The 23,797-nt window shown below is 51.1% G+C and overlaps 1 protein-coding gene and 1 long non-coding RNA gene across 3 annotated transcripts; one reads left to right on the top strand and one right to left on the bottom strand.

The window, feature by feature from the left end:
- Positions 1 to 493: 493 nt before the first annotated feature.
- COPZ2 (COPI coat complex subunit zeta 2) lies at positions 494 to 9,445 on the bottom strand. 2 transcript variants are annotated; one of them, XM_084863123.1, is made up of 9 exons: positions 9,286 to 9,445; positions 8,488 to 8,562; positions 6,670 to 6,751; positions 6,039 to 6,130; positions 5,569 to 5,624; positions 4,795 to 4,872; positions 3,283 to 3,334; positions 2,690 to 2,728; positions 494 to 825 (listed from the first exon to the last, which is right to left on the bottom strand). In XM_084863123.1, the coding sequence occupies exons 1-9, from the start codon at positions 9,394 to 9,396 to the stop codon at positions 778 to 780; spliced, it is 633 nt and encodes a 210-aa protein (XP_084719249.1). In that variant the 5' UTR covers positions 9,397 to 9,445; the 3' UTR covers positions 494 to 777. The 2 variants fall into 2 exon arrangements, with proteins under 2 accessions (XP_084719249.1, XP_084719250.1); XM_084863124.1 differs by having other exon boundaries at positions 8,488 to 8,556; positions 9,286 to 9,440.
- An 11-nt stretch (positions 9,446 to 9,456) lies between these two features.
- On the top strand, positions 9,457 to 22,044 carry LOC311611212. The gene is made up of 2 exons (XR_014793089.1): positions 9,457 to 9,710; positions 20,000 to 22,044. It is a non-coding gene; the product is annotated as an uncharacterized lncRNA (long non-coding RNA).
- Positions 22,045 to 23,797: the final 1,753 nt, after the last annotated feature.

The raw sequence follows: 23,797 nt of genomic DNA on the forward strand, positions 1-23,797 counted from the left end.
GTGGCAAGCTTGCAGGGCTCTCGTGCCCAGGGCACATGCCAGTGTAAGAATTCCACGGTGCCAGGCATGCCAAGAAAAACAGGCGTGCTGTTCCTCCATTTGTCCCCAGGAAGCCCCACCCCTTCCCTTCTGGAGGCTGGTCACAGGGACGTGACTCACAGAATCCCCAGCGGACACACCAGGAGTGCGTGTACCATCTTGGGTCTCCTTTCCCCAAATATGTGCCGTTTCTCCTCTTACTCTTTCACCTGCCGAGTCACACCGTCATACTGCCACCTACGGGCCTCGTGGTATTCCTGCCACACCCCCTCGCTGTGTCCAAGTGTCCCCCTCCCCTCGACCTCCCTCTCCCCCATCACACAACCCCAGGGGTATGCCTGGTCACGGGCATCCTAAAGACCAGGAGGCAAAGAAAGGGCAGGAACCCTTCCCGGAACACACACACACACACACACACACACACACACACACACGGCCAAGAGAGGAGACCACAGGCAGGAGACGAAAGCAGGTTTATTAGGGCTCTGGGTTCGGGGCTGCCCGAGGTCTGAGTTCAACTCGGCTGGTTCTCGAGGCCCCAGGAGCAGGCCAGGGCCATGAGAAGCGGTGTCTCGGGGCTAAAGCCATTTTTTTAAAAAATTTTTATTTCAGAGTCTCTGCCCAGAGACCTCAGGAGATGGTTCTGGGAGGGCCTGGGCATACAGAGAGGGCTCTGAGCTTTTGCCAGGATTGGGCGGATTATCTGGGGGCAGGGAGCCTCGCACGCACGCACGGCCTTCATTTCAGTAACGACCATTTAATCTGTTCCTTGGCGGACTGGAGGACCTGGGGGGGGGGGGGGGGGAGGAAGGTTGAGAGAAAGAATTCAGGGGGGATGTCGATGCCTTGATACCGCGGTGAGGGGGAGGGCTACCGCCCACCTCCCCTGTGTCCCTGCAACTCCTGGCCGCTAGGTGGCAGCAGCTCATCTCCACCGGCTTGAGCCGGGGCCGGGCCCGCCAGAGGGAAGAGCAGTCCGGCTGCAGCCGGCTCCCAGCCCAGGCCCAGGCCTGCCCAGCCCTCTGGTTTCTGCCTCTGCAGCGGTGGGTGTGGCGGCAGGCCCTGCCTCTCCCATACCATGTCGTGCTAGCTCCTGCCCACAGTGCCACGTCCAGGCAGACTCCGGGCCCAGGCCTGGCACTTCCTGAGCTCAGACACCTCGGCAGAACCCGAGGTCTGCCCTTGGCTGCAGGCAGTGTGTCCTCCCCACCCCACTCCGCCCACCGCTGATGTGGCACAGCTGGCACACAGCGGCTGGCCAGACACAGCCACAGGACACCTGCCCTCACTGTGCACGCCCACCTGCAGCTGAGGAAACAACCGGAGCCCAGGGCTTACGCAAAGCCGTATCGACGCCAACACACATCCCTCCGGCCACCAGCCCTCACTCCCTTCTGAAGGTTCACCCCACAGCCTGTGTCCCCTCTTCCTGCCCCGTGTCCCTTCCTCTCTCAGGGACAGCGTGGCCCTGGGGGGGGGGGGGTTCTCCTGCTTCTCCCGCCAGAACCCAGCTTTCTCCTCCCCTCACTCCCTGCGGCTTCCTTGTTGTTTACTCAGGAATGCCATGGAAAGTGCCATGTCTTCATTCTTCCTCCCTTTGGGCAAGGTGGAGCGGTGCAGAGTTCTCTGTGCACTCGCTCATCTCGTTCTCACCACACCTCTGTGAGGAGTGGCCTGTCCTCTCTGGGAGGCCCAGAGAGGCTGAGACACTGGCCCCGGGCCGCCCAGGCTCTCGGTGGGAAAGTGGAACACACACGCCTGGGTTCATACATGCTCTGCTCACGCCCCCTAACCTCTCTGGACCGGAACCGGCCACAGGGCTGTCTGTCTTCCTCCCGGGGGAGCCGCCAGGAGGGAGAGGCAGGGTGAGCACCAGGGCAGTGCAGGCAAGTGGGTAGCACACCTAGGGCTCCACACGGATGTTACACACCCGTCCGGGCCCAGCCACCACAGCGGGCGGGAGTTAGTGCCGGGGCAGGAGGCTCCACAGAGTGAGGATTAGTCTGTGCAGAGAGACCTGCGGGGGGGCAGACAGACGGAGGTCAAGCAGTCAGCTGGTTGGCAGGAGGTTGGCACAGCTGGGAAACCCTCAGGCCCCGGGTGCAGGGACCTCCCCCTGTGCCCCACATGCACCCCCGGTTAGGACCATGCAGGGGGCTGGGGGGATGGAGTTTTCCACAGCCAGGTCGCTTAGGGGCTAGGTGGCAAGTGAGGGGGGAGAAAGTTAAATCTTATCAGGGGCTCACGGATCCCTAAACAATGACAGCTCGGACCTTAGCATGGAGGGGTGAGGGTCTGGAGGAAAACTCCCGTTTGCTGTCCTTTCTGGGCGAGGGGGGCCTCAGGGCCCGAGCCCTGGGATTGCTTTGGGGAAACCTGACCCAGCTGCCTCCAGGGTGGGCACTCACCCCAGGGTTTCCGTCTGAAGATGCCAAGCCAGGAGAGCAGGCGGGCTGCCAGCAGGGTGTGATCAGTGATCAATGCCCCACTGGGCACCGCCTCAGAGACTCCAGAAGCCTCCATGCCTCTCCAGCCATGGCTGTCACAGTCTGATCCCTCCCACATCGACTTTTCAGCCTCACAGCCCCGCTGGGCCCCCCAGGAGGCACTCCCCCCCCCCCCCCCGGGCCCAGGCCGATGTGGGGCCTACCTGGGCCACGCTCTGCTCCGTCAGGCCGCCGTCCTCTGCCTGCGGGGAAGCAGGGGCAGAGGGTCAGGCCGGGGCGGGAGCGTTGGGTTTGAGAGGGAGGGTTAGGGTGGGGTGAGGGATGCAGTGTATGGGAATCGGGCACTGCACCCGGATCGCCCCTTAGGGGAAGCCCTGCACCTTGTCCCATGGATGCCAGGCCCCCCAGGCCCTGCCTGTGGTGCATGGGGGGAACGGGAATGAAGGGGAGAAAGATGGGAGGAAAGGTTGAATTCGGGCAGGAAAGACAAACTAGGCAGGGCCATGCTCTGGAGGACCAGTTCCCAATCTCAAGGCCAAGGCAGCCACCAGTGTCTCTTGGAGAGTTTCCTTCCCACCAGGGAGGAGGGGAGGTACTTGGTGATTCTACAGGGGGAGATGCAGTCGATCTCTTTTACCAAACACATCATCCCAGTCCTTGCTTCTGCTAGAGGAGCCTGGGTCCCCGCCCGCCCCCTCCCTGCCCGGGCCCTGGCGGCCCCAGCACAGGGAAGACAGGAGACGGGAGGAGGGGAGCGGCAGCCCAGAGGAGGTGAGGGCCTGCGGGGGACTCTCACCCTAAAGTTCACTTTCTGGATCACTTGCTGGGGGTCGCTCTCCAGAATCACGCTGCACAACGATGAGAGAGAGAGAAACCAGGAGGGAAATCAGTGACAGGAATCTCCCCTCTGCAGCCTCTCGCTGCTCAGCCTCATCCCTCAGTCACCAGATCCTGCAGAATTCCCCTCCGGGGTACCTTCCACTGGTATTTCTCAAACCAGAACTCTCCCTGGCCACGGAGATCCCTAACTCTGGTTCTTTATACTTCAAACCTGCTGGTCAGACACGTGGCCGTCACTGGGCAAACGCTGGGCAACAGAGTGGGTTCAGGCCAGAAAAAACTGGGTGTCACAAGCAGGGGCTGGGACACTCAGAGCTCTGGAAAGTTCACTTCCCCTTCTGGGTCAGGGTTGGGTTCAGGGAAGTTCAGAGAAGAGAGGGAGGTGCCTTGGGGTCTCTACCTTGTTTCACTCTTATTCCATGTCATCTACAAAAGCTACGGGAACTCCATGGGTCTTCCCTAAGCCTTGCCCCCCATTTTGTAATTGTGTGTGTGTGTATGCTTTCCTTAAAGAGGTAATACCAAACTGTACATACTTCTGGTTGCACAAAACCCGGTCTTACTCCATCTCTCTTGGGTCTCAGCAATTAGCACAAGGCTCGTCTCCCAGAGCTCCCTGCCCCCCGGGGCATGTGGTTCAGTGCCATGGAAAGAGCCCAATCTTGAGCCATGCCCATGGTTCTAGATCTTGGCCCTGCTGTGTGACCTTGGGCAAGTCACTAGAATCTCTGAGTCTCTGTTCCCTCATCTCTAAAAAGGACGTAATGATAGAGGTGTGTGGATGTCTTTAAGATCATCAGTTTCTCTTATCCTTTGCTCCTGAGGCAGAATTTCTTTTTCTCCCCAGTTATTACCCATCCCCCAGTGGAAATTCACTAGCCAACCCTTCTCCTGAGGACACTCAGCTTCCCAGAATGGCACGCCAATAGCAGGTGACATTCATTGGAGGAGAACCATGAGCTTGGCCAGCATCACCTTATTTAATCCCCGTGCCCTATGAGGTAGCTCCTTCATCATCCTCATTTGAAAGCTACGGAGAGGGAGGCTCGGGAGAATGAGTACCTGGCCCAGGTCACACGCCTGGGCAGGTCGGAATGGAGCGTTAATGCGGGAGGTGTGGAGGCAGCAGAGCTCTGCCCGAATGAAGTCCTTCGAGGGAGGGGCAAGTGTCCGCTGCCTGCCTTTCCTGGGCCCTGGACAGCAAACCCTTCCACCCAAACCCTGCCTATCGAACAGCCAGCCACAGCTGGGCACCAGGTTCCTTTCTTGTTTGCTTGACTCTGACTGACACTGACCTCAACCTCTGTCCTCATGAGTGGGTGGGGGGATGAGGTCACCGGGAATACGCTGGGGAAAGGAGGGAGAAGGTGGCCAGAGGTGGCCAGCAGTGTATTGGGTACAATCTAGAGCTGATGATCTTTAAAGGCCCCCCCCCCCCTGTGAGTGTCCCTGACCACCCCCTCCTCACCCGCCATCCACAATCTCATCCAGCACCAGGAAGGCTCCATCCATGTTCTCCAGCAGCCAGCGCTTCTCCATGTTCTTCCTGAGGGAGACACCGCTCCTGAGCCTCCCCATGGCCAGGAGGAACCAGGTCCCTGCCCAGGTGAGACAGACCCCCGCCCCCCGCCCCGCCAACCATACCCCACCACACCCCCAACAAGCACTGGGAAGGACAATGTCAGGGCCATGAGGGCATCGCCTGGGCAAGGGATTCCTGAGCAGAGGACAGGCCTGCTGCCTTAAACCCTCCTTGCCCAACCTCCTACACGTGGGGCATTGATGCTGTGCCCACCATGGCACCCCTACTGCATTTCGGAACTATGATAGTTTAGATGCTAGAACTCTACCATACTCAACTATGTTGACTAGGGAATGCATTTATTTTTGGATTTTCTAAGGTCATGCCCACTGGAATAGAGACTGGATAACGGAATTGGGGTTCAGCGAAAACCACCTGAGCCTCAAGTCAGAAAACCTGAGTTTGAGTCCCTGTTGTGATAGAAACCATTTGTAGCCTCTGGCAAATCATTTTGCTTTTCTATGACCTCATTTTCTGGCCATACCTTCATGCTGCCCTGCTCCGGGTGAAACCACGTGGTTAGGGAAAGGGCAGAGGTCTTGGAGGGGGATGCTCCGGCTCCGGTCTTACTCAGGACAAAAGCATGGAGGAGGGGCCCTGTCCTTGTGGTGTGTCAAGGCCTGGGGGATGGGGCCTTGAAGGGCCGAAGATCTCACTCACCTTAACACGTGGTTCAGGGACTCATACAGGCACGTGAGAACAGACATGAGCATCAGCTGAGGTGGGGCAGATACGGGAGGAGGAAAATGAGAGAGCTTCAGGTTGGAAAGGCCGAAAGAAGACCTCGGAGTCTACCTGCACGGGAAACTGTCCCTTTCCAGAGACGACAGGGCTGGAGGCTGCCTGCAGCTTGACCTTGGACATGGGTTGGGAAGCACTAGAGTGGGACGCAGAGTGCATCCTTCTCCAGTGGTGTTCAAAAAAAAAGAAAGCAAAGGTCCTGCAGAGAACACTCCTGGTCCCTAAGGAACCTAAGGGGCATGACGGGGATAGCTGGTCCCAGAAAGAACCATTCCGGCTGCTCACCGACCCCCAGAGTTTAGAAGGAGGGGTACCCAGCTCCTACCCCAGACTCCACGCCATTCCCCCCCAGACAGACCCTCCTTGCCACCCCAACCTCCCGAATTCACCTCGTTCTCCTGGGACGAGCCCACCACGTACAGGAAGAGGTCGATGCTGCTCTTGTAGACGATGGTCATGCCCCCGAAAAACGCAATCTCACCTGGAGGTAGAGGACACTTCCGTTCTGGTCACCTCTGCCTGGCCCCTCCTCCCCAGCTGCAGCTCTGCCCTGCTCCCCCTGGCTCATTCCTCCCTTTCTAGGGAAGCCTCGGAAAGACCAGCACTAGGAGCACTACCATCAGGCTACTCTGTGTCCTTCCCTCCACCCCCCGTTTCTAGGGATTGCCTCATTCCGAGGCGTCAACAAACGCAGGTCAAGGTCGACCTTGCACTCCCGCTCCCACCACGTGCAATGCCTCGGACCCATCCCCGGCTGGTAGGGGGCCCACAACTCAGCTGGCCTCCTCCCCTGAGAGTAAGGTCTAGGTGTGCAGGGGGTAGGAGGTTTGAGAGGGATGGGTGCGGGGGGCGGGGTGAAGGTTCCCCAGACGTAGAGATGAACAGCTGGAAGGAGAGGTAAGAACCTCTGAAGGAAAGGAAATGGCCCTGGGCGTGCAGGCCCGACGGGGACAGATGGGTCCGGATGGAGAGGACAGTGCGTGTCTGAGAGTTCCGGGCGAGGAAGAGGAGGGTACTTACTGTCAGTCCGGTTGGTCTTATTGAAGACATTTTTCTCGAAGGCCATCTGCTCCTTCATGGAGGGGAATGTGTCATCATAATACTACGAGGAAGGGAAGGAGAAAGGGCGATGGCCATTCCACAGAGCCTGGCTCCTCCGGGGATGGGCGGCAGGGAACGGTGGGTGCTGGCTAGGTGCCCATCTCTTCCTTACCTCCCTCCAGGCCTGCCTGCTCACTGTTTTCCTATAGACGCAAATTCTACGCAAAGAACAATAACATGTAGAGGAGTTTGGAGGCCTTATTTATTTTTTATTTTTTGTCCTCTCCTAATACTTGGGAGTCTTTTGTATGGTGAGCAGATGTGCGGTGTGCTGAGGATTGGGGTGATCACTAAATCATGCTCTTTCTACACAGACCTGAGCCTGCAGGAAAGAGGGTAGATCCCGGGGTCCTTCTTCACCACCATAACAACCACAACTGCTTTATGATCCCCATTGCACTGACGGGGAAACTGAGGCGTGAAGAAGTCAGGTGCCGAAACCGGTTTGGCTCAATGGATAGAGCGTCGGCTTGGGGACTGAAAGGTCCCGGGTTCCATTCTGGTCAAGGGCATGTACCTTGGTTGCGGGCACATCCCCAGTAGGGGGTGTGCAAGAGGCAGCTGGTCGATGATTCTCTCATCGATGTTTCTAACTCTCTATCCCTCTCTCTTCCTCTCTGTGAAAAATCAATAAAATATATTTAAAAAAAAAAAAAAAGAAGAAGAAGTAGTCAGGTAACTTCTCACAGTTGTGGGAGCAGATCTGGGACTCAACGCCAAGGATGGCTTGACTTCAGGCAGGTATGAAGACGAAATAGCTGAGGGAAAGTCCCCGGGAACATTGCACAATTCAGTCAATGCTGTGGTGCCTATGTCCCTCCCATGGTTAGTTGTGTTGAGGTAGACATGTATTTGTGGACGAGAGGCCCAGTGCATGAAATTTGTTTACTTGGGGGGCGGGGAGTGTCCCTCAGCCCAGCCTGCACCCTCTTGCAGTCTGGGACCCCTTGCTCCTTACTGCCTGCTCAGCTCGCTACTCTTTAGTCCTGCCGCGGAGCACACTGACCACCAGGGGTCAGCTCCTGCACTGAGCATCTGCCCCCTGGTGGTCAGAGGGCATCATAGCGACCAGTCCAACTGGTCATTCTGGTCCATTCTGGCTTTTAATATATAGATTTTCGTAAGCCACATTCACTGGGATAGATACTGGATAACTGACTGGTTTGTGCAGGGAAAGCCACACTCCTGAGTTCCAAGTCAGAATACGTGAGGTCAGACCGCTGCCCTGCTATGAACCCTTGTGACCGCGGGCAACTCATATAGCTTCTCTAGACCAGATCGCGTTTTCTTCATTTGTGAAAGAGCTGGATTTTGTGGTCTCTGATCCTGTCTGGGTCTAAATTCTTAGACTCCTCCGACTAAATCCTCAGTGTTCACTAAGCTGTAGAACAGTGGAGGCTGCTTGTTTAGAATTTGGGGACTAGGACCCCTGGGTCCCAGGCTCCACACTCCACTGACCCCTGAGTCCATGCCCGGGTCCAGCTGGCCGATGGAAAGGATGGCCAGACGACACTTCAGGGGACGTGATTGGGAACAGGGGCCAGCAGTCTGGCAGGGCAGCAGGATGGTCAGAGGGACCTTTGCAGCGTCTAGCAGGGTCTGAGCTGCGCTGCTCTGAGTCACAGAACCCGCAGCGGGGTCTCTCCTGAGGCAGGAGAGTCCGCTGGGGGGTGGGGACTCCTGTTCTCAGGACAGAAGCATAGTCACCAGGGGCCCTCGGGTGAGGGTGGGAGTTACCTTGGCCAGCAGGCGGTGTCCGTCATTATCTAGGATGAAAACAGCCTTGACGGTGTAGAGGGAAGGTTCCTGCAACTGACACGGGGTGGGGGTGAGGGGTTAGACCCCCCCCCCTTTGGCCCCTGACTCAAGGCAGGTGCCCTGTCATTGGTTTTAGGGGCCCCAGCAGTCTTCTAGGCTCAGGCTCCAGTGACCCCCCAACCTAAAAGGCCCATAGCTGGTTCTGGCCCAATCCTGTCCCCCAGGGCCCACTCGGGGCTGCTCCTCCCCAGGCTGATGCCCCCTGGCGGGCGCTCTGCACCCTGTGCGCAAGGTCCGCCCGGGCCCAAGTTCTGTCATGCACTGACTGCTGCAGAGCCCGAGTCGGAGTGTATCACAGAACCTGGGCCGGGGGGACGGCGGTGCCTCCTCCTTCCGGCTGGCCCTCTCCCTGCGCGCCCCCAGCCTCCCCGGCCGGGCGGGCTCCGGAGCGCACACGGCGGGGGCGCACGAGTCCGGGGGCCCCCATCCCTGCGGAACCTCAGAGCACCCCCACCCCGAGCCGTCCCGTCGCTGCTCCAAACTCATCCAGAACTTCGGGCCCACGCGGACTCCGGACGGGCCTCCGCGGGAGCCCGCGCCCGCGCCCGCAGCAACTTTTCCTCCCGCCCGGCCCCCTCCCGGGCCGCCCAGCGGGGCCACCGCGTTCCCGGCGCCGGGCGTGCAAGTTGGGAGTTAGATCCCCCTCCCCCCCATCCCCTCCTGGGCCCCGATTCCTGCCCCCGGACCCCGGCGCCCGCCCGCCCGCCTGCTCCCTACCCGCGGCTCCGCGGGCTCCCCGGCCCGGGCGGCCGGGGCCGGGGCCCCGATCCCGGCGGCCGCGGCCCCCTCCCCCGGGTGCGGACGTGGCCAGGCCTCGGGCCGCTGCATTCCGCTCGCCGCCCGCCGCGCTGACAGCGCCGCCCGCCGCCCGCCCCGCCCCGCGCCGCCCGGAGCCGCCCGCCCCCTCCCCGCGCGGCGCCGGCCTTTCCTCTCCTCTCCCCGCGGCCCTGCCCTCCCTCCTGCGCCCACACCCAGCGCTCCTGCCCCATCGCTCCCTCCTTCCTCCCTAAAGTCCGAGCCCCCGCCGGTGCCCCGGACCCCCCGCCCCCGCCGTCCCCTCCCTCTGGCTGCGGGCTGGGTTGGCAGGCTAACGGGGCCTGCAGAGAACACAGGCAAAGTCCAGCTTTGTCTCTGAACTGCGGGTAAGTACGTGCGACCAATGCAACCGGGCCCCGGGACAAGTTCCAGCCGTGCGAGCCGCGAGGGCAGCTCTGGAGAGGCCCTCTGCGCAGGGCAGGTCTGCCCACGGCCACTTCCTCCCGGGCCATGGCCAGGACCCTCCGAGGCCTCCCAGGCACAGACAGACACACACACACAGACAGACAAACTTGAAGCCAGACCGATGCCTAGCAGCACGGCTGCTCCATGGCACAGGCTTGGCCTTCCCTCCGGGATACCCAAGGCCAGTGGGAGAGTCACCCGCAGAGCCAACAGCACTGACCCACTTACCCATCACGCCCTCATGCGTATATTTCACCCGTAAACACTTTCACAGACATGACCCGACCCAACCCACACCTGTGAGGTAGGTATTATCACTCCTATGTTAAGGAAGGGAGACTCAGACCTTTTCAAGATTTTTAAAAATATATATATAATAGTTTTATTGAGCCCAGCCCGGGACGGACTCAGTGGTTGAACTTTGACCTATGACCAGGAGGTCACGGTTTGATTCTGGTCAGGGCACATGCCCAGGTTGTAGGCTCGATTCCCAGTGTGGTGTGTGCAGGAGGCAGCCGATCAATGATTCTCTCTCATCATTGATGTTTCTCTTTTCCTCTTTTAAATCAATTTAAAAACACACACACACACATTAAAAAAATATTTTTTTTTATTGATTTCAGAAAGGAAGGGAGGGGGAGAGATTGAAACATCAATGATGAGAGAGAATCCTCGACTGGCTGCCTCCTGCATGCCTCCCACTGCGGATCAAGCCTGCAACCAGGGCACGTGCCTCCCTCCCCCCTTTTTTTAGGACTAGAAGCATTATTTATTTATTTATTATTTTAAAAAATTTAATAAATCTTTATTGTTCAGATTATTACAATTGTTCCTCTTTTTTCCCCCCATAGCTCCACCCCACGGGTTTCCACCCCACTCTCTGCCCTTACCCCCCTCCCCATTGTCCTCATCTATAGGTGTACGATTTTTTGATTTTTTGATTTTTAAATATATATATTTTATTGATTTTTTTTTACAGAGCAGAAGGGAGAGGGATAGAAAGTTAGAAACATCAATGAGAGAGAAACATCGATCAGCTGCCTTCTGAACACCCCCTAATGGGGATGTGCCCTCAACCAAGGTACATGCCCTTGACTGGAATCAAACCTGGGACCCTTCAGCCCACAGGTCAATGCTCCATCCACTGAGCCAAACCAGTCAGGGCTAGGTGTATGATTTTTGTCCAGTCTCTTCCTGCACCCCCACAACCCTTTCCCCCTTAGAATTGTCAGTTCACTCCCTTTCTATGCCCCTGATTCTATTATATTCACCAGTTTATTCTGTTCATCAGATTTTTTTATTCACTTGATTTTTAGATTCACTTGTTGACAGATATGTATTTGTTGTTCATAATTTTTATTTTTACCTTTTTCCTCTTCCTCTTCTTAAAGAATATCTTTCAGCATTTCATATAATACTGGTTTGGTGGTGATGAACTCCTTTAGCTTTTTTTTTTTAAATCTGTGAAGCTCTTTATCTGCCCTTCAATTCTGAATGATAGCTTTGCTGGGTAGAGTAATCTTGGTTGTAGTTCCTTGCTATTCATCACTTTGAATATTTCTTGCCACTCCCGTATGGCCTGCATAGTTTCTGTTGAGAAATCAGCTGACAGTCGAATGGGTGCTCCCTCATAGGTAACTGTTTTTCACTTGCTGCTTTTGATATTCTCTCTTTGTATTTTGCTCTTGGCATTTTAATTATGATGTGTCTTGATGTTGTCCTCTTTAGATTCCTTTTGTTTGGAGTTCTCTGTGCTTCCTGGACTTGTAAGTCTATTTTTTTCACCAGGTGGGGGATGTTTTCGGTCATTATTTCTTCAAATAGGTTTTCACTATCTTTCTCTCTCTCTCTTCTTCTGGCACCCCCATAATTCTGATGTTGGTATGCTTGAAGTTATCCCAGAGGCTCTTTACACTATCTTCATATTTTTGGATTCTTTTTCTTTTTGCTTTTCCGGTTGAGTGTTTTTTGCTTCTTTGTATTTCAAATCTTTACTTGATTCTTGTGATCCTCTAGTATGCTGTTAGATCTCTGTATAATATTTTTTATTTCAGTCAGTGTATGCTTAATTTCTAGTTGGTCCTTTTTCATATCCTCGAGGGTCTTGCTAAATTTATTGGCCTTTTTCTAGAAAATTCTTGAAAAATCTTATAATCATAATTTTGAACTCTATATCCAATTGTTTGCTTCCCTCCACTTCTTTCATTTGTGATTTGTTTCTTTGTCTCTGCATTTTGGCTTCTTCCCTGAGTTGATAGAGTGGTTTTGCATGCTAGGTGTCCTATTGGGCCTAGTGGCTTAGCCTCCCCAGTTATCTGGGGTGGACACTCTTGGTGCACCCCTTTGTAGGCTGTGTGCAATCTTGTTGTAGTTAAGCCTTGATTGTTGTTGGTATCCCTGGAGGAATTGACCTCCAGGCCAATTGGCTGTAGGATCAGCTGTGTCTACGCTGGGAGAACTTCTGTGCTGAAGACACCCTTATGAGAGAAGTCTTGCAAAAGCCTCTGTGCTCAGCTTGGATGGGGCGGAGTCTCAGGGTGGAGCAGACAGCACTGGTTTCCCATTGGCCCTGCCCTAATAGGCCCCTGTGTCTCAGTGTCCCATGGTAATCGCTGCAAGCACCTCTGAGAGAAAGCTGCACTTTCTGCCAAACAATCCAGTTTCTCCAGAATCTCACCCCGAACTGGAGTTCAGAGCAGTCAGGAGCTTTTGTCTCCCTCCTGATTGAGAAAGCCAGCCATGCAATCAGTTGCCAGTCCTCTCCATGAGCATTTCAGTACCTCTGCCTCCTGTAGCTCCTCTAAGTCTCAGTGTGCTTTTCTCTTTCCTTCTAGTTGTAGAATTTCCACTCAGCCAGCCTTCCTGTGGTTCTGGATGATGTCTGTTTTGTCTTTTAGTTGTAGTTTTGAAGTTGTTGTTTGAGGCAGCAGTTTAGGTGTTTACCTATGCCTCCATCTTGGTTTCTCCTCTCAGGGCATGTGCCCTTGACCGTAATCAAACCTGGGACTCTTCAGTCTACAGGCTGATGCTCTATCCACTGAGCCAAACCGGCTAGACTCAAGATCTTAAAGCTAATAAATAGCTCAATGGAGAATGAATCCAAGTTTCTCAACATTTCTTCCCCAATCTTCTCTCCAAGGCCTCTTACGTTGGGCAACAAATGCACTTATTCCAGATGACTGCCAAGTGAATTTCTCCTCTGTGAATACTATAAAGTCTTCTCATTCTTCAAGTCTCAACTTCAGTGTCATCACCACAGAATGGTCTCTCCTGTCACATTCTCTAACTCAGTACCCTACATATTTCTTACATTATCCTTTTCTCGACTTCTAAGTATTATTTTTACTAACTTACTTACATATGTATAGGATCCTTCTCCTCACAAGACTTTGAGAACAGAAATAATATTTCTTTTCTGTCTTGCTCACTGTGGAATCCCTCTCCTCCCTACCCACTCTGGCCCCCAAACTGGGCCTGATTTGCCAGGAAGCATTTGTTGAGTAAGTGAATGAATAGATGAAGTTAGGGATGAGGGAGATCATGTGCATTCGCAAAGTACCTATTTTAAGCAAATAATTAAAATATACTTATCAATGAAACCATGTTTTAGGTGATGTACACATATTTATTGAGTGCTTACTATGTACCAGATACTTTTTAGTCACTGGGCTTCACGTGTCGACAAAATATCCAAAATCTTTGCTCTCGTGGAGTTTATATTCAAATGTCAGTGTGTGTGCACATGTTTCTTTGCAAGTCAGATAATAAACAGATATTATGTAAGTTGCTGGTAAATGCTACAAAGAATAATAGAGCAGGACTAGGGGTCAGGAATGGAAGGATTGGCGGGATCTGGGCAGAGTGCCATTTCCCTTCGTGTCACTGGGGAAAGCCTTCGAGAAGGTGACATTTGAAGAAAGAGCTGAAGGAGGTGACAGAGTAAGCCATGCAAACATCGGATGAAAGCGTCTACCGACAGAATCCAAGATGGCTGCTCGGGTAGGCAACTAGCCGCAGCCGCACACAACAATTTTAATAAAATACAACTAAAATATAAAATGGACATTACCCAGAACTACAGGAAAGTCGACTGACTGGAAATCCTACAACAAGAAGCAAGGAGAAAACCAGAAGGAAGCACGGAGGAGCTGTAAAAGCCTAAGGTACGGAGACACGCGGCGCGCGGAGAGGACGGAGCCGGAGAGGAGGGAGGCCGAGTGCCTGGCGGGCGTTCCCTAGCAGAAAGGAGATAAAACTCCGACTGTGCTGGGCCCCCGACTGCTCTGAACCCCAGTTCTGGGCCAGACCCCGGGGACTCAGGCTCAGCCATAGGGAGCTGGGCTGTAAGTCGGAACCCCGGGGTAGCGGAGAAAGGAGGTCCCGGAGGCGCGCACACTGCCCCCAGAGAAGGGACGGTCGGCTGTGCCGCGGGATTGCCCTGACGGGAAGGAGACTGGGGCTCCAGACTGCTGTGAACGCCACCTCCAACTCCACTTCCAACTGAACTGAACCCCAATACCGGGCTCATTGGGGGAGAGCATAGACTGTTTGGCAGCAGGCGAAAATCGAGGGCACCTTTCTCTCAGAGGCGCCGGCAGCGAGCATTGAAGGACCCGCATAGGGCGGGGCTGACGGAAGCCAAAGCTGCAGGCTCCACCCTGAAATCCCGTCCCATCTGTAACTGCGAAATGCGACAACAAAATAGATCACAAACGAAAGAAATGGAGGACAAAAAGCGTCTGGATATAGAGTTCAAATCTACGCTTATAAGGTTTTTCAAGAATTTCCTAGAAAAGATGGATAAGACCTATGAGGATATGAAAAGAGACCATCAAGAAATGATAAGGGAACAACAAGAAATAAAGAATACATTGTCTGAAATAAAAAATATTCTACAGAGTCCTAAAAACAGAAGGGAAGATCGCAAGAATCAAGTCAAAGATTTGGAACATAAAGAGCCAGAAGACACTCCTCCACAGAAGCTAGAAGGCAAGAGAATCCAGAAAATTGAAGATAATGTAAGAAACCTCTGGGACAACTTCAAGCGAACCAACATCAGAATTATGGGGGTTCCAGAAGATGAGAGAGAGCAAGATATCGAAAACATACTGAAAGAAATAGTGACAGAAAACTTCCCCCACCTGGTGAAAGAATTTGACTTACAAGTCCAGGAAGTGCACAGAACTCCAAACAAAAGGAATCCAAAGAGGACCACACCGAGACACATCATTATTAAAATTCCAAGAGCAAAAGATAAAGAGAGAATATTAAAAGAAGCAAGAGCAAAGAAGGTAGTAACTTATAAAGGAGCACCTATACGATTGTCAGCTGACTTCTCAAAGAAACCATGCAGGCCAGAAGGGAATGGCAAGAAATATACAAGGTGATGAATAGCAAGAACCTACAGCCAAAAATAAGCTACCCAGCAAAGCTATCACTCAGAATCGAAGGCCAGATAAAGAGCTTCACTAATAAAAAAAAGCTAAAGGAGTTCATCACCACCAAACCAGAATTATATGAATTGCTGAAGGGGGTTCTTTCAGAAGAGAAAGTAAACAAAGATAAAAATTATGAACAACAAATACGTAATTATCAACAAGTGAATCTAAAAACCAAGTAAATTTAAAAAATCTGATGAACAATATTAACTGTTGAATATAATAGAATCAGAGGTATGGAAGGGGAGTGAACTGACGATTCTTGGGGAAAAGGGGAGAGGGGGGCGTGGGAAGAGACTGAACATAAACTGTGCACCTATGGATGAGGACAATGGGGAGAGGGGAAAGGGCAGAGGGTGGGGTGGGAACCTGGTGGAGGAGAGCAATGGGGGGGGGGGGGAGGAACATTTGTAATAATATGAAAAATAAAAACTTATTAAAAAAAAAAAAAAAAAAAAAAAAAAAGAAAGCGTCTACCGAACCTCTTTGTATGATGATTTATTGTAGAAGGCACCCCGGAATCTCCCTTGCAGGCTGTCCCGAGTTATCACAGTGAACGTTAACCAACACTGGTGCAATGTGGGAGTGAGGGGGGAGGGCAGTGTTTTATTTGGCTTCCAGATCACCAGGTATCATGTCAATGATCATGCCAGCTTGGTGTGTTATGAAAAAATACTGACTTGATTATTTTTTTAAATATATTTTATTGATTCTTTACAGAGAGGAAGGGAGAGGGATAGAGAGTTAGAAAGATGAGAGAGAAACATCGATCAGCTGCCTCCTGCACATCTCCTATTGGGGATATGCCTGCAACCAAGGTACATGCCCTTGACTAGAATCGAACCTGGGACCTTTCAGTCCGCAGGCCGACGCTCTATCCACTGAGCCAAACCGGTTTTGGCTCCATTGGTTTTTAGATAGAGTGGAGGAGAGGGAGGGAGGGAGGCTGGAGGTTTGAGAGAGAGAGATAATGAGAGAGAGAGAGAGAGAGAGAGAGAGAGAGAGAGAGAGGGAGAGAGAGAGAGAGAGGGAGAGAGAGAGAGATCAATTGGCTGCCTTCCACTCTCGGGGCGTGGGGTTGAATCTGAGACCCTTTGCTAACACTAACCACTGAGCACCCCGGCCAGAGCTAACCCTGTTAAAAACAACAAGAGGCAGGTGATCCAAAGGGGTCCCCTCTGGGCCTTGGCATGTCTCAGAGGTGAGTCCATTCTGTTTCCTTTGACTCAGCCCGCTGCTGCCACAGCTCTGTGTTGTCTGTCCCAGGATTCTGGCATCTGTTCTGTGTGACAAGAAGAAACAGCTCCCTTGGGTGGCAGCTCCCTCTTTCCTGCTATAATGTCAGGAGGGGGAGGCGTGCGTGGAATGTGAGGCCTGGGCGTGTGCGCTTGTGGTATTCTCCAGAGAGAAAATGGAGGCGCCCGTGCTCGGTCTGCAGGCTGGTTTCCAGTTGACCACCCTAAGCGCGGCTCTCCTGTCTTCATTGTATTGGCTTTCTCTGGGAGGATAAGGCTGTAGGGTGGGCAGAGTTGGGACCTAACAGCTGAAACCGGTTTGGCTCAGTGGATAGAGCGCCAGCCTGTGGACTGAAAGGTCCCAGGTTCGATTCCGGTCAAGGGCATGTTCCTTGTTTGCAAGCACATCCCCGGTAGGGGGTGTGCAGGAGGCAGCTGGTCGATGTTTCTCTCTCATCAATGTTTCTAGCTCTCTATCCCTCTCCTTTCCTCTCTGTAAAAAATCAGTAGAATATATTTTAAAAAACAAAACAAACAAACAAACAAACAAACAAAAAACCCCAGAGTTGGGACCTAACAATCAGCTCTATGCCCGAGTGACTTTAGCCATCGGATCTGATTTTTTATTATTTTTTAACTCTCACCTCTTCCCTCCCTGGATTTTTAGAGAGAGGAAGAGAGAGAGACAGAAACAATTGTGTAAGAGAAGATCATCGATGGGTCCCCTCTTGTGCCCACCAAGATTGGGAATTGAACCCAAAACCTTTTGGTGTATGGGCTGATGCTCTAGCAACCAGCCGCCTAGCCAGAGCACATCAGTCTGATGTTTAGACTTCGAGTCTGTAGATTGTCATCTCCACTTAGCGCAGAGCCATGTTTTGAACCCAGCTCTGAGTCCAAAGCCTCTCACGATAGGGCCTCCCTGACAGTGACATGCCACCCTGGGCGCTAGACAAAGAAGTTACCAGCATTGTTAGGGGCATGTGGAGGGGGCGTTTAGGGCTCAGCTTCCTCAGAGGTTATGCCAAGACATGAGTGAGCAATGAGGTGTTCTCATTGGCTGGCTGCTAGGTCAAGGAAGAGAGCATTTGGGGATTGAGAAATAGTACCTCCTTTCCCAGGCGGAGATTCTAGTGTGTGCTCATGCATTAGCACTGTTTCACTGTTGTCCGTTTTTTTTTTTTTTTTTTTTTTTTTTTTTTTTTTTTTTTTTGCTTTTGCTTTGTTAATCTTCACCCAAGGATTTTTTTTCCCATTGATTTTTATTTTTTAAAATATATTTATATCGCCGGGACCGGTTTGGCTCAGTGGATAGAGCGGACTGAAAGGTCCCAGGTTCGATTCCGGGCAAGGGCATGTACCTGGTTGCGGGCACATCCCCAGTAGGGGGTGTGCAAGAGGCAGCTGATCGATGATTCTCTCTTGTCGATGTTTCTAACTCTCTATCTCTCTCTCTTCCTCTCTGTAAAAAATCAATAAAATATATTTTTAAAAATAAAATAAAATAAAATATATTTATATTGATTTCAGAGAGGAAGAGAGAAGGAGAGCAAGGTAGAAACATCAATGATGAGAATCATTGATTGGCTGCCTCCTGCACACCCCCTACTGGGGATCAAGCCCACACCCGGCATGTGCCTTTGGCCGGAATTGAGCCTGAGCCCCCTCAGGTACTGTTGGCCGAACTGAACCAGGACCCTCAGTCCGCAAGCCCATGCTCTATCCACTGAACCAAAGCAGCTAGGTCTGCCCATTGATTTTTAAAGGGAGTAGGAGGGAGGGAGAGAGGGAGAGAAGGAGGGAGGGAAGAAGAAGAAGAAGAAGAAGAAGAAGAAGAAGAAGAAGAGGAGGAGGAGGAGGAGGAGGAGGAGGAGGAGGAGGAGGAGGAGGAGGAGGAAGGAGAAGAAGAGGAGAGCGCGCACAAAAGAGGGACATGGATGTGAGAGAGACACATTGATGGTTGCTTCCCGCACATGCCCCGACCAGGGAGCAAACCTGCAACCCAAGTAAATGCCCTTGACTGGAGCCGAACCGGAGATCCTTCAGTGCTCAGGTCGGCACTAACCACTGAACACACTGGCTAGGCCTGGGCATTGGTGGCTTTTACAAGCCGCCCAGGTGATTCTAGGGTGACAGGTGTGATGGGGTGCACAGGGAGAGGCCGCCAGCAGAGCTTTGCCTGTTTTGGTGGTTTAATGGTAACAGGCTCGCTAATGATGTTTACCAAGTAAGAAAGGCGCCAGATGTCTGGATTAGCTGGAAAACGAATTGATTTCCTTGCAAAACGTGATACCATTTAGTATTGACAGAATGTAATCCTAGAATCTCAGAAGGGTGTAAGGAAATCTTAGGCAGGCATCTAATCCATTCCCCTGGACTAGATGGAAGTTGAAATTGAGAAATATTTATATAGATTAGCAACATTTAAAAACTCTCTTGTTTTTTAGAGAAAGATTGGAGGGGAACACATATATATATGGAGAGAGAGAGAGAGAGAGAGAGAGAGAGAGAGAGAGAGAGAGGGAAATATCGATGTGAGATACATCAATTGGTTGCTTCCACAAGGGGATCAAGCCTGCAACCAAGGTATGTGCCCTTGACCAGAATCAAACTTAAGACCCTTCAGTTTGCGGGCTCTCTTCACCGCGCCAAACTGGCTAGAGCTAAAAACATTTTGAAGGCCGAAACCGGTTTGGCTCAGTGGATAGAGCGTCGGCCTGCGGACTGAAAGTCCCAGGTTTGATTCCGGTCAAGGGCATGTACCTTAGTTGCGGGCACATCCCCAGTGGGGAGTGTGCAGGAGGCAGCTGATCGATGTTTCTAGCTCTCTATCCCTCTCTCTTCCTCTCTGTAAAAAATCAATAAAATATATATTTAAAAAAAAACATTTTTAAGGAAAGGAAAAACCAATGGGCAACCCGAAGCGCAGAAAGCCTGCCTTTCTCCTAAGGGGGAAAGCAGTTCCTGCTGTTCTAGGAGAAATCCAGGCCCCAGCCAGGCCGCCTTCCCAAGTCCCCCTCCAGGGGTTTCCTGGCAGGTGTCATCCTTGCAGGATGACTGGAGGATGGGTGTGCCTGCTGGTGGTAGCAGCAACTTCTGTAGAGCAGCGGTCGGCAAACCTCGGCTCGCAAGCCACATGCGGCTCTTTGGCCCCTTGAGTGGGCTCTTCCACAAAATACCACGTGTGGGTGTGCGCGTACAGTGCGATTGAAACTTCAGCCTGGGTGAGTATAATTTGAAGAATTGGCGTTAGAAGAAGTGGAGGTGTAGGTCGGTCGTTTGACAGGACACGCAGCACGGGGGGAGGGGTGTGAGATTCACGCAGGAGTTGAGTGAGCCAGTGGGTCAGCAGTCATGTGCAGTGGTTAGTGCTAGTCGCATCCGCAAATCAGGCGCAGGTGACAAAAGTACCTACTCGAAGCATAATGTTCCCTGTATTTTTCCTACCAGCTGCAAACCCTGCATTGTCATCGATTTAAGAATTGTGATTATTTTGCGTTGGTGGCTTTATTATTGTAAAATGAAACTTCTTTTTAGGTGCCCTGTTTGACATGGCTACAGAGAAGAAGCAAAGAAAAACGGAAGACGAAAACCGTGAATTTAAAGTTGAATGGACCGAGGCGTTCGCGTTTACTCCAAACTTAAACGGCCTTCCGACCTGTCTTATTTGTCAGGAAACACTGGCGCATAACAAGAAATCCAATGTGGAGAGGCACTTCACAACCAAACACGTGTCATTCAGTGTTAACTATCCTGTCGGCGAGGCAAGGAAGAAGGCAGTTGAGGAACTTCAGAAGAGTCAGGAAAAACCACCTTCCGTATTTAATTACAGGATGCCATCTTCCAACAATGTTAATATCGCAAGTTTCGTGGTTAGTCAAGAGATTGCGAAGAGAGGAAAACCCTATACAGACGGCGAATACATCAAAAGTTGTTTTATAAAGGCATCGGAAGAGCTATTTCGGGATTTTAAGAACAAAGCAGATATTCTGAGAAAAATCAAAGAGTTACCACTGTCTGCTAAGACAGTGAAAGACAGGACAGTCAAAATGTCTTCGAATATAACCGACCAGCAAGTCGAAGATCTTAAACTGGCCTCAGCTTTATCCATAGCGGTGGACGAGTCTTGTCACATCAATGACACAGCGCAAGTGTCCCTTTTTGTACGATTTATCTCACCCACCGGTCCCAAAGAAGAGCTTTTAGGATTACTGCCGCTCAAAGGCCAAACACGTGGAGAGGACATAGCGAACGCTGTCATTGAGTGCATTGAGAAGCATCACATTCCGCTCGATAAAATCGTCTCGGTTTCCACAGACGGGGCAGAAAGTATGACCGGCGTAAGAAATGGGTGTGTTGCCATTTTGAAAGAAAAAATCAGTCACGAGATACTCACTCACCATTGCATCATTCACCAAGAAGCGCTCTGTGCGCAGACATTTCCAGAAGAAATTTGCAAAGTTATGGAACTGGTGATTAACATTATCAAGTCCATCATAACGAAGGCTCTTCACCACCGCCAGTTTCAAGAGTTTTTATTTGAAATGGAGAGTGAGTACGCAGATCTGCTGCTGCATAACAGGGTTCGCTGGTTATCCAGGGGGAACGTTTTGAAACATTTTGCTTTCTTATTAACAGAAATTAAAGCATTTCTCCTGGAGAAGGGGGTTCACTACCCAGAACTATCGGACGATCAGTGGATCCAAAAATTTTATTTCATGGTCGACGTTATGTCTCACCTAAATCAGCTTAATCGTAGACTACAGGGGAAAGGAAACACGATCTTTTCGATGTTGGAAGAAGTGATTTCATTCGAAAACAAACTATCTCTTTTCGCTCAAGATTTTGAAAGAGAAACTTTGATTCACTTTCCAAGCCTGCTGAAACATCGCCAAGAAAGTAATTCCGACATTGACATTTGCTATTTCAAAACAACACTTTTAAATATGAGGGAAGCTTTTCTCCACAGGTTTCAGGAATTCAGAGACAGCAAAGCCACGTTAGCCTTTGTTAAAAAACCTCTCGATGCTTCTGTCACAGAATTAAATTTTTCTCCCTTTAATATCGACATTGGCGACTTTGAGATGCAGTTGCTGGATTTAAAAACCAAAGAATTGTGGAGCTCGAAATTTGAGCGTCTTTGTGCTGACATGGAAATATTGGAGAAAAACAAATGTGAACTCAGTTCACGGCATAGGTGGTCCGCTCTGAAAGACCTGGAGAAGGAAGACATGCTGATTTTTAACACCTGGAACAGTATTCCTGACTCATACCATCAACTGAAGAAACTCGCGTTTGCTGTGCTGTCCTTATTCGGGTCTACATATTTGTGCGAACAATCATTCTCAAGCATGAACCTTATCAAGAGTAGATTGAGAAATCGTCTCATTGATGAGAACCTGGAATCGTACCTAAAATTAAAAACAACAACATACAAACCTGACTTGCCCAAACTTTCCAAGGAGATGCAAGGCCATTGTTCACATTAGTGTTTGTCAGTCATTGTCATGATTTAATTTTATGGATATTTTAAGGTAAATTGTAAGGAATTTAATTTTATCAATAAATAACATCGTTATTAAGTATGATAATCAAGTTTTATTCAACATACCTATGGTTTAGCTAGGACTTAGAACTTTAAGTTACTTTTAGGGAACTTATGAGAAAGGTATGCTGAGATGGTTTGGACAGAGGGGATGAATGAAAGGAGGTAGACGGAACAAGTATACGAGTGTGGATGGGAGAGTTGGAAGGGGTCGACCTCAACGCACGTACCTCAATCAGATTGAGGACGTTTTTAGCAAAGGCCGGCTTAGGAGTACCCTAATTAAGTTAATATTAATGTACCTGCCTATATGATTTAAGTTAAAAAAAAAAATTTGGCTCTCAAAAGAAATTTCAGCCGAAACTGGTTTGGCTCAGTGGACAGAGCGTTGGCCTGCGGGCACATCCCCAGTGGGTAGTGTGGAGGAGGCAGCTGATCGATGATTCTCATCGATGTTTCTAACTCTCTGTCCCTCTCCCTTCCTTTCTGTAAAAAATCAATAAAATATATTAAAAATAAAAATGAAAAAATGGTATTTAAAAAAGAAAGAAAAAAGAAAGAGAAATTTCAATCGTTGTACTGTTGACATTTGGCTCTGTTGAGTAATGAGTGTACCGACCACTGCTATAGAGGAGGCTGGGTCAGCAGAGATGACCAGGAGGAGAGGGGTCTCATAGTTCTCTGTCTCTTGACGGCCCCAAACCCTGTGTATTAGGACTAAGCCTCTCCCTGGCTTCCTGCAGCCTCCCTTCCCTCGGGAGCAGCCTGGAGTCGCAGGGGCAAGGCTTGGTTTCAATGAAGGCTCCGGCCTCTCCCTCGGGAGAAAGCGCATGTGCTCACTCTTTCCAGTGGTCTTTCCGTCTGATTTCATGGATATATCGGGACCGATGACACATGAGCATGGCATCTTTCTTTTGCTTCTTGAGTAAATGTCCTCCAATTCACAGCTGTCCCAGGCAGGGGGTGGGGGTGTGGGAGAGGGACACACCCTGGGTTTTACAAGGTTACTCGGTGGGTCCCGGGAAGGTCTGCACCTGCTCAGACTTGATCGGGAGCTCTAGTCCAGACAAGCGTGGGAGACAGTCTTTCGATCGCTACTCCCTCCCGCGGAGCATTAAATATCCTGGTCCACGCCCCACAGGCCTCACAGCTTGCTCCTGGTTGACACTGTCTCTATCTGTCTATCCAGTCTTCTCCTCAGTCCTTGCAACAGGCCAGCCGTTCTTTGTCTTTCCCTTTCTCTTCCCACCTCTGTGCAATTGCTAAGCAGTAAATTTTTTCTAACTACCAATAGTAGTAACAGAATTTCTGATCCCTCCCTCTCCCCTGTACCATCAAGTAATTTTATAGACCTTTCAACACAGTACTTGAAGTCGGAAGGCAAAAGAACATGAATAGGATTGTAGGAAAAAACAAAAGACCTCGCCCTAGCCGGTTTGGCTCAGTGAATAAAACATAGGCCTCCAGATTGAAGGGACCCAGGTTCGATTCCGGTCAAGGGCATGTACCTTGGTTGCGGGCACATCCCCAGTAGGGAGTGTGCAAGAGGCAGCTGGTCGATGATTCTCTCTCATCGATGTTTCTAACTCTCTATCCCTCTCTCTTCCTCTCTGTAAGAAATCAATAAAATATACTCAAAAAAAGGAGAAAGAAACTGAGTCATTAAAAAGTGACCAAATGAATTTAGGCTTTCAAAGTGATGTGACTGTATCATATGTTCTCTCCCGAGTGTGGGCTTCTCACCAATCAGCGTGGGCTGCCATTCCATTTCGGTGAATATTTCTTATTTG

The sequence above is a fragment of the Pipistrellus hanaki genome, assembly GCF_964339955.1.
Source record: "Pipistrellus hanaki genome assembly, chromosome: 16".
Lineage (NCBI taxonomy): Eukaryota > Metazoa > Chordata > Mammalia > Chiroptera > Vespertilionidae > Pipistrellus > Pipistrellus hanaki.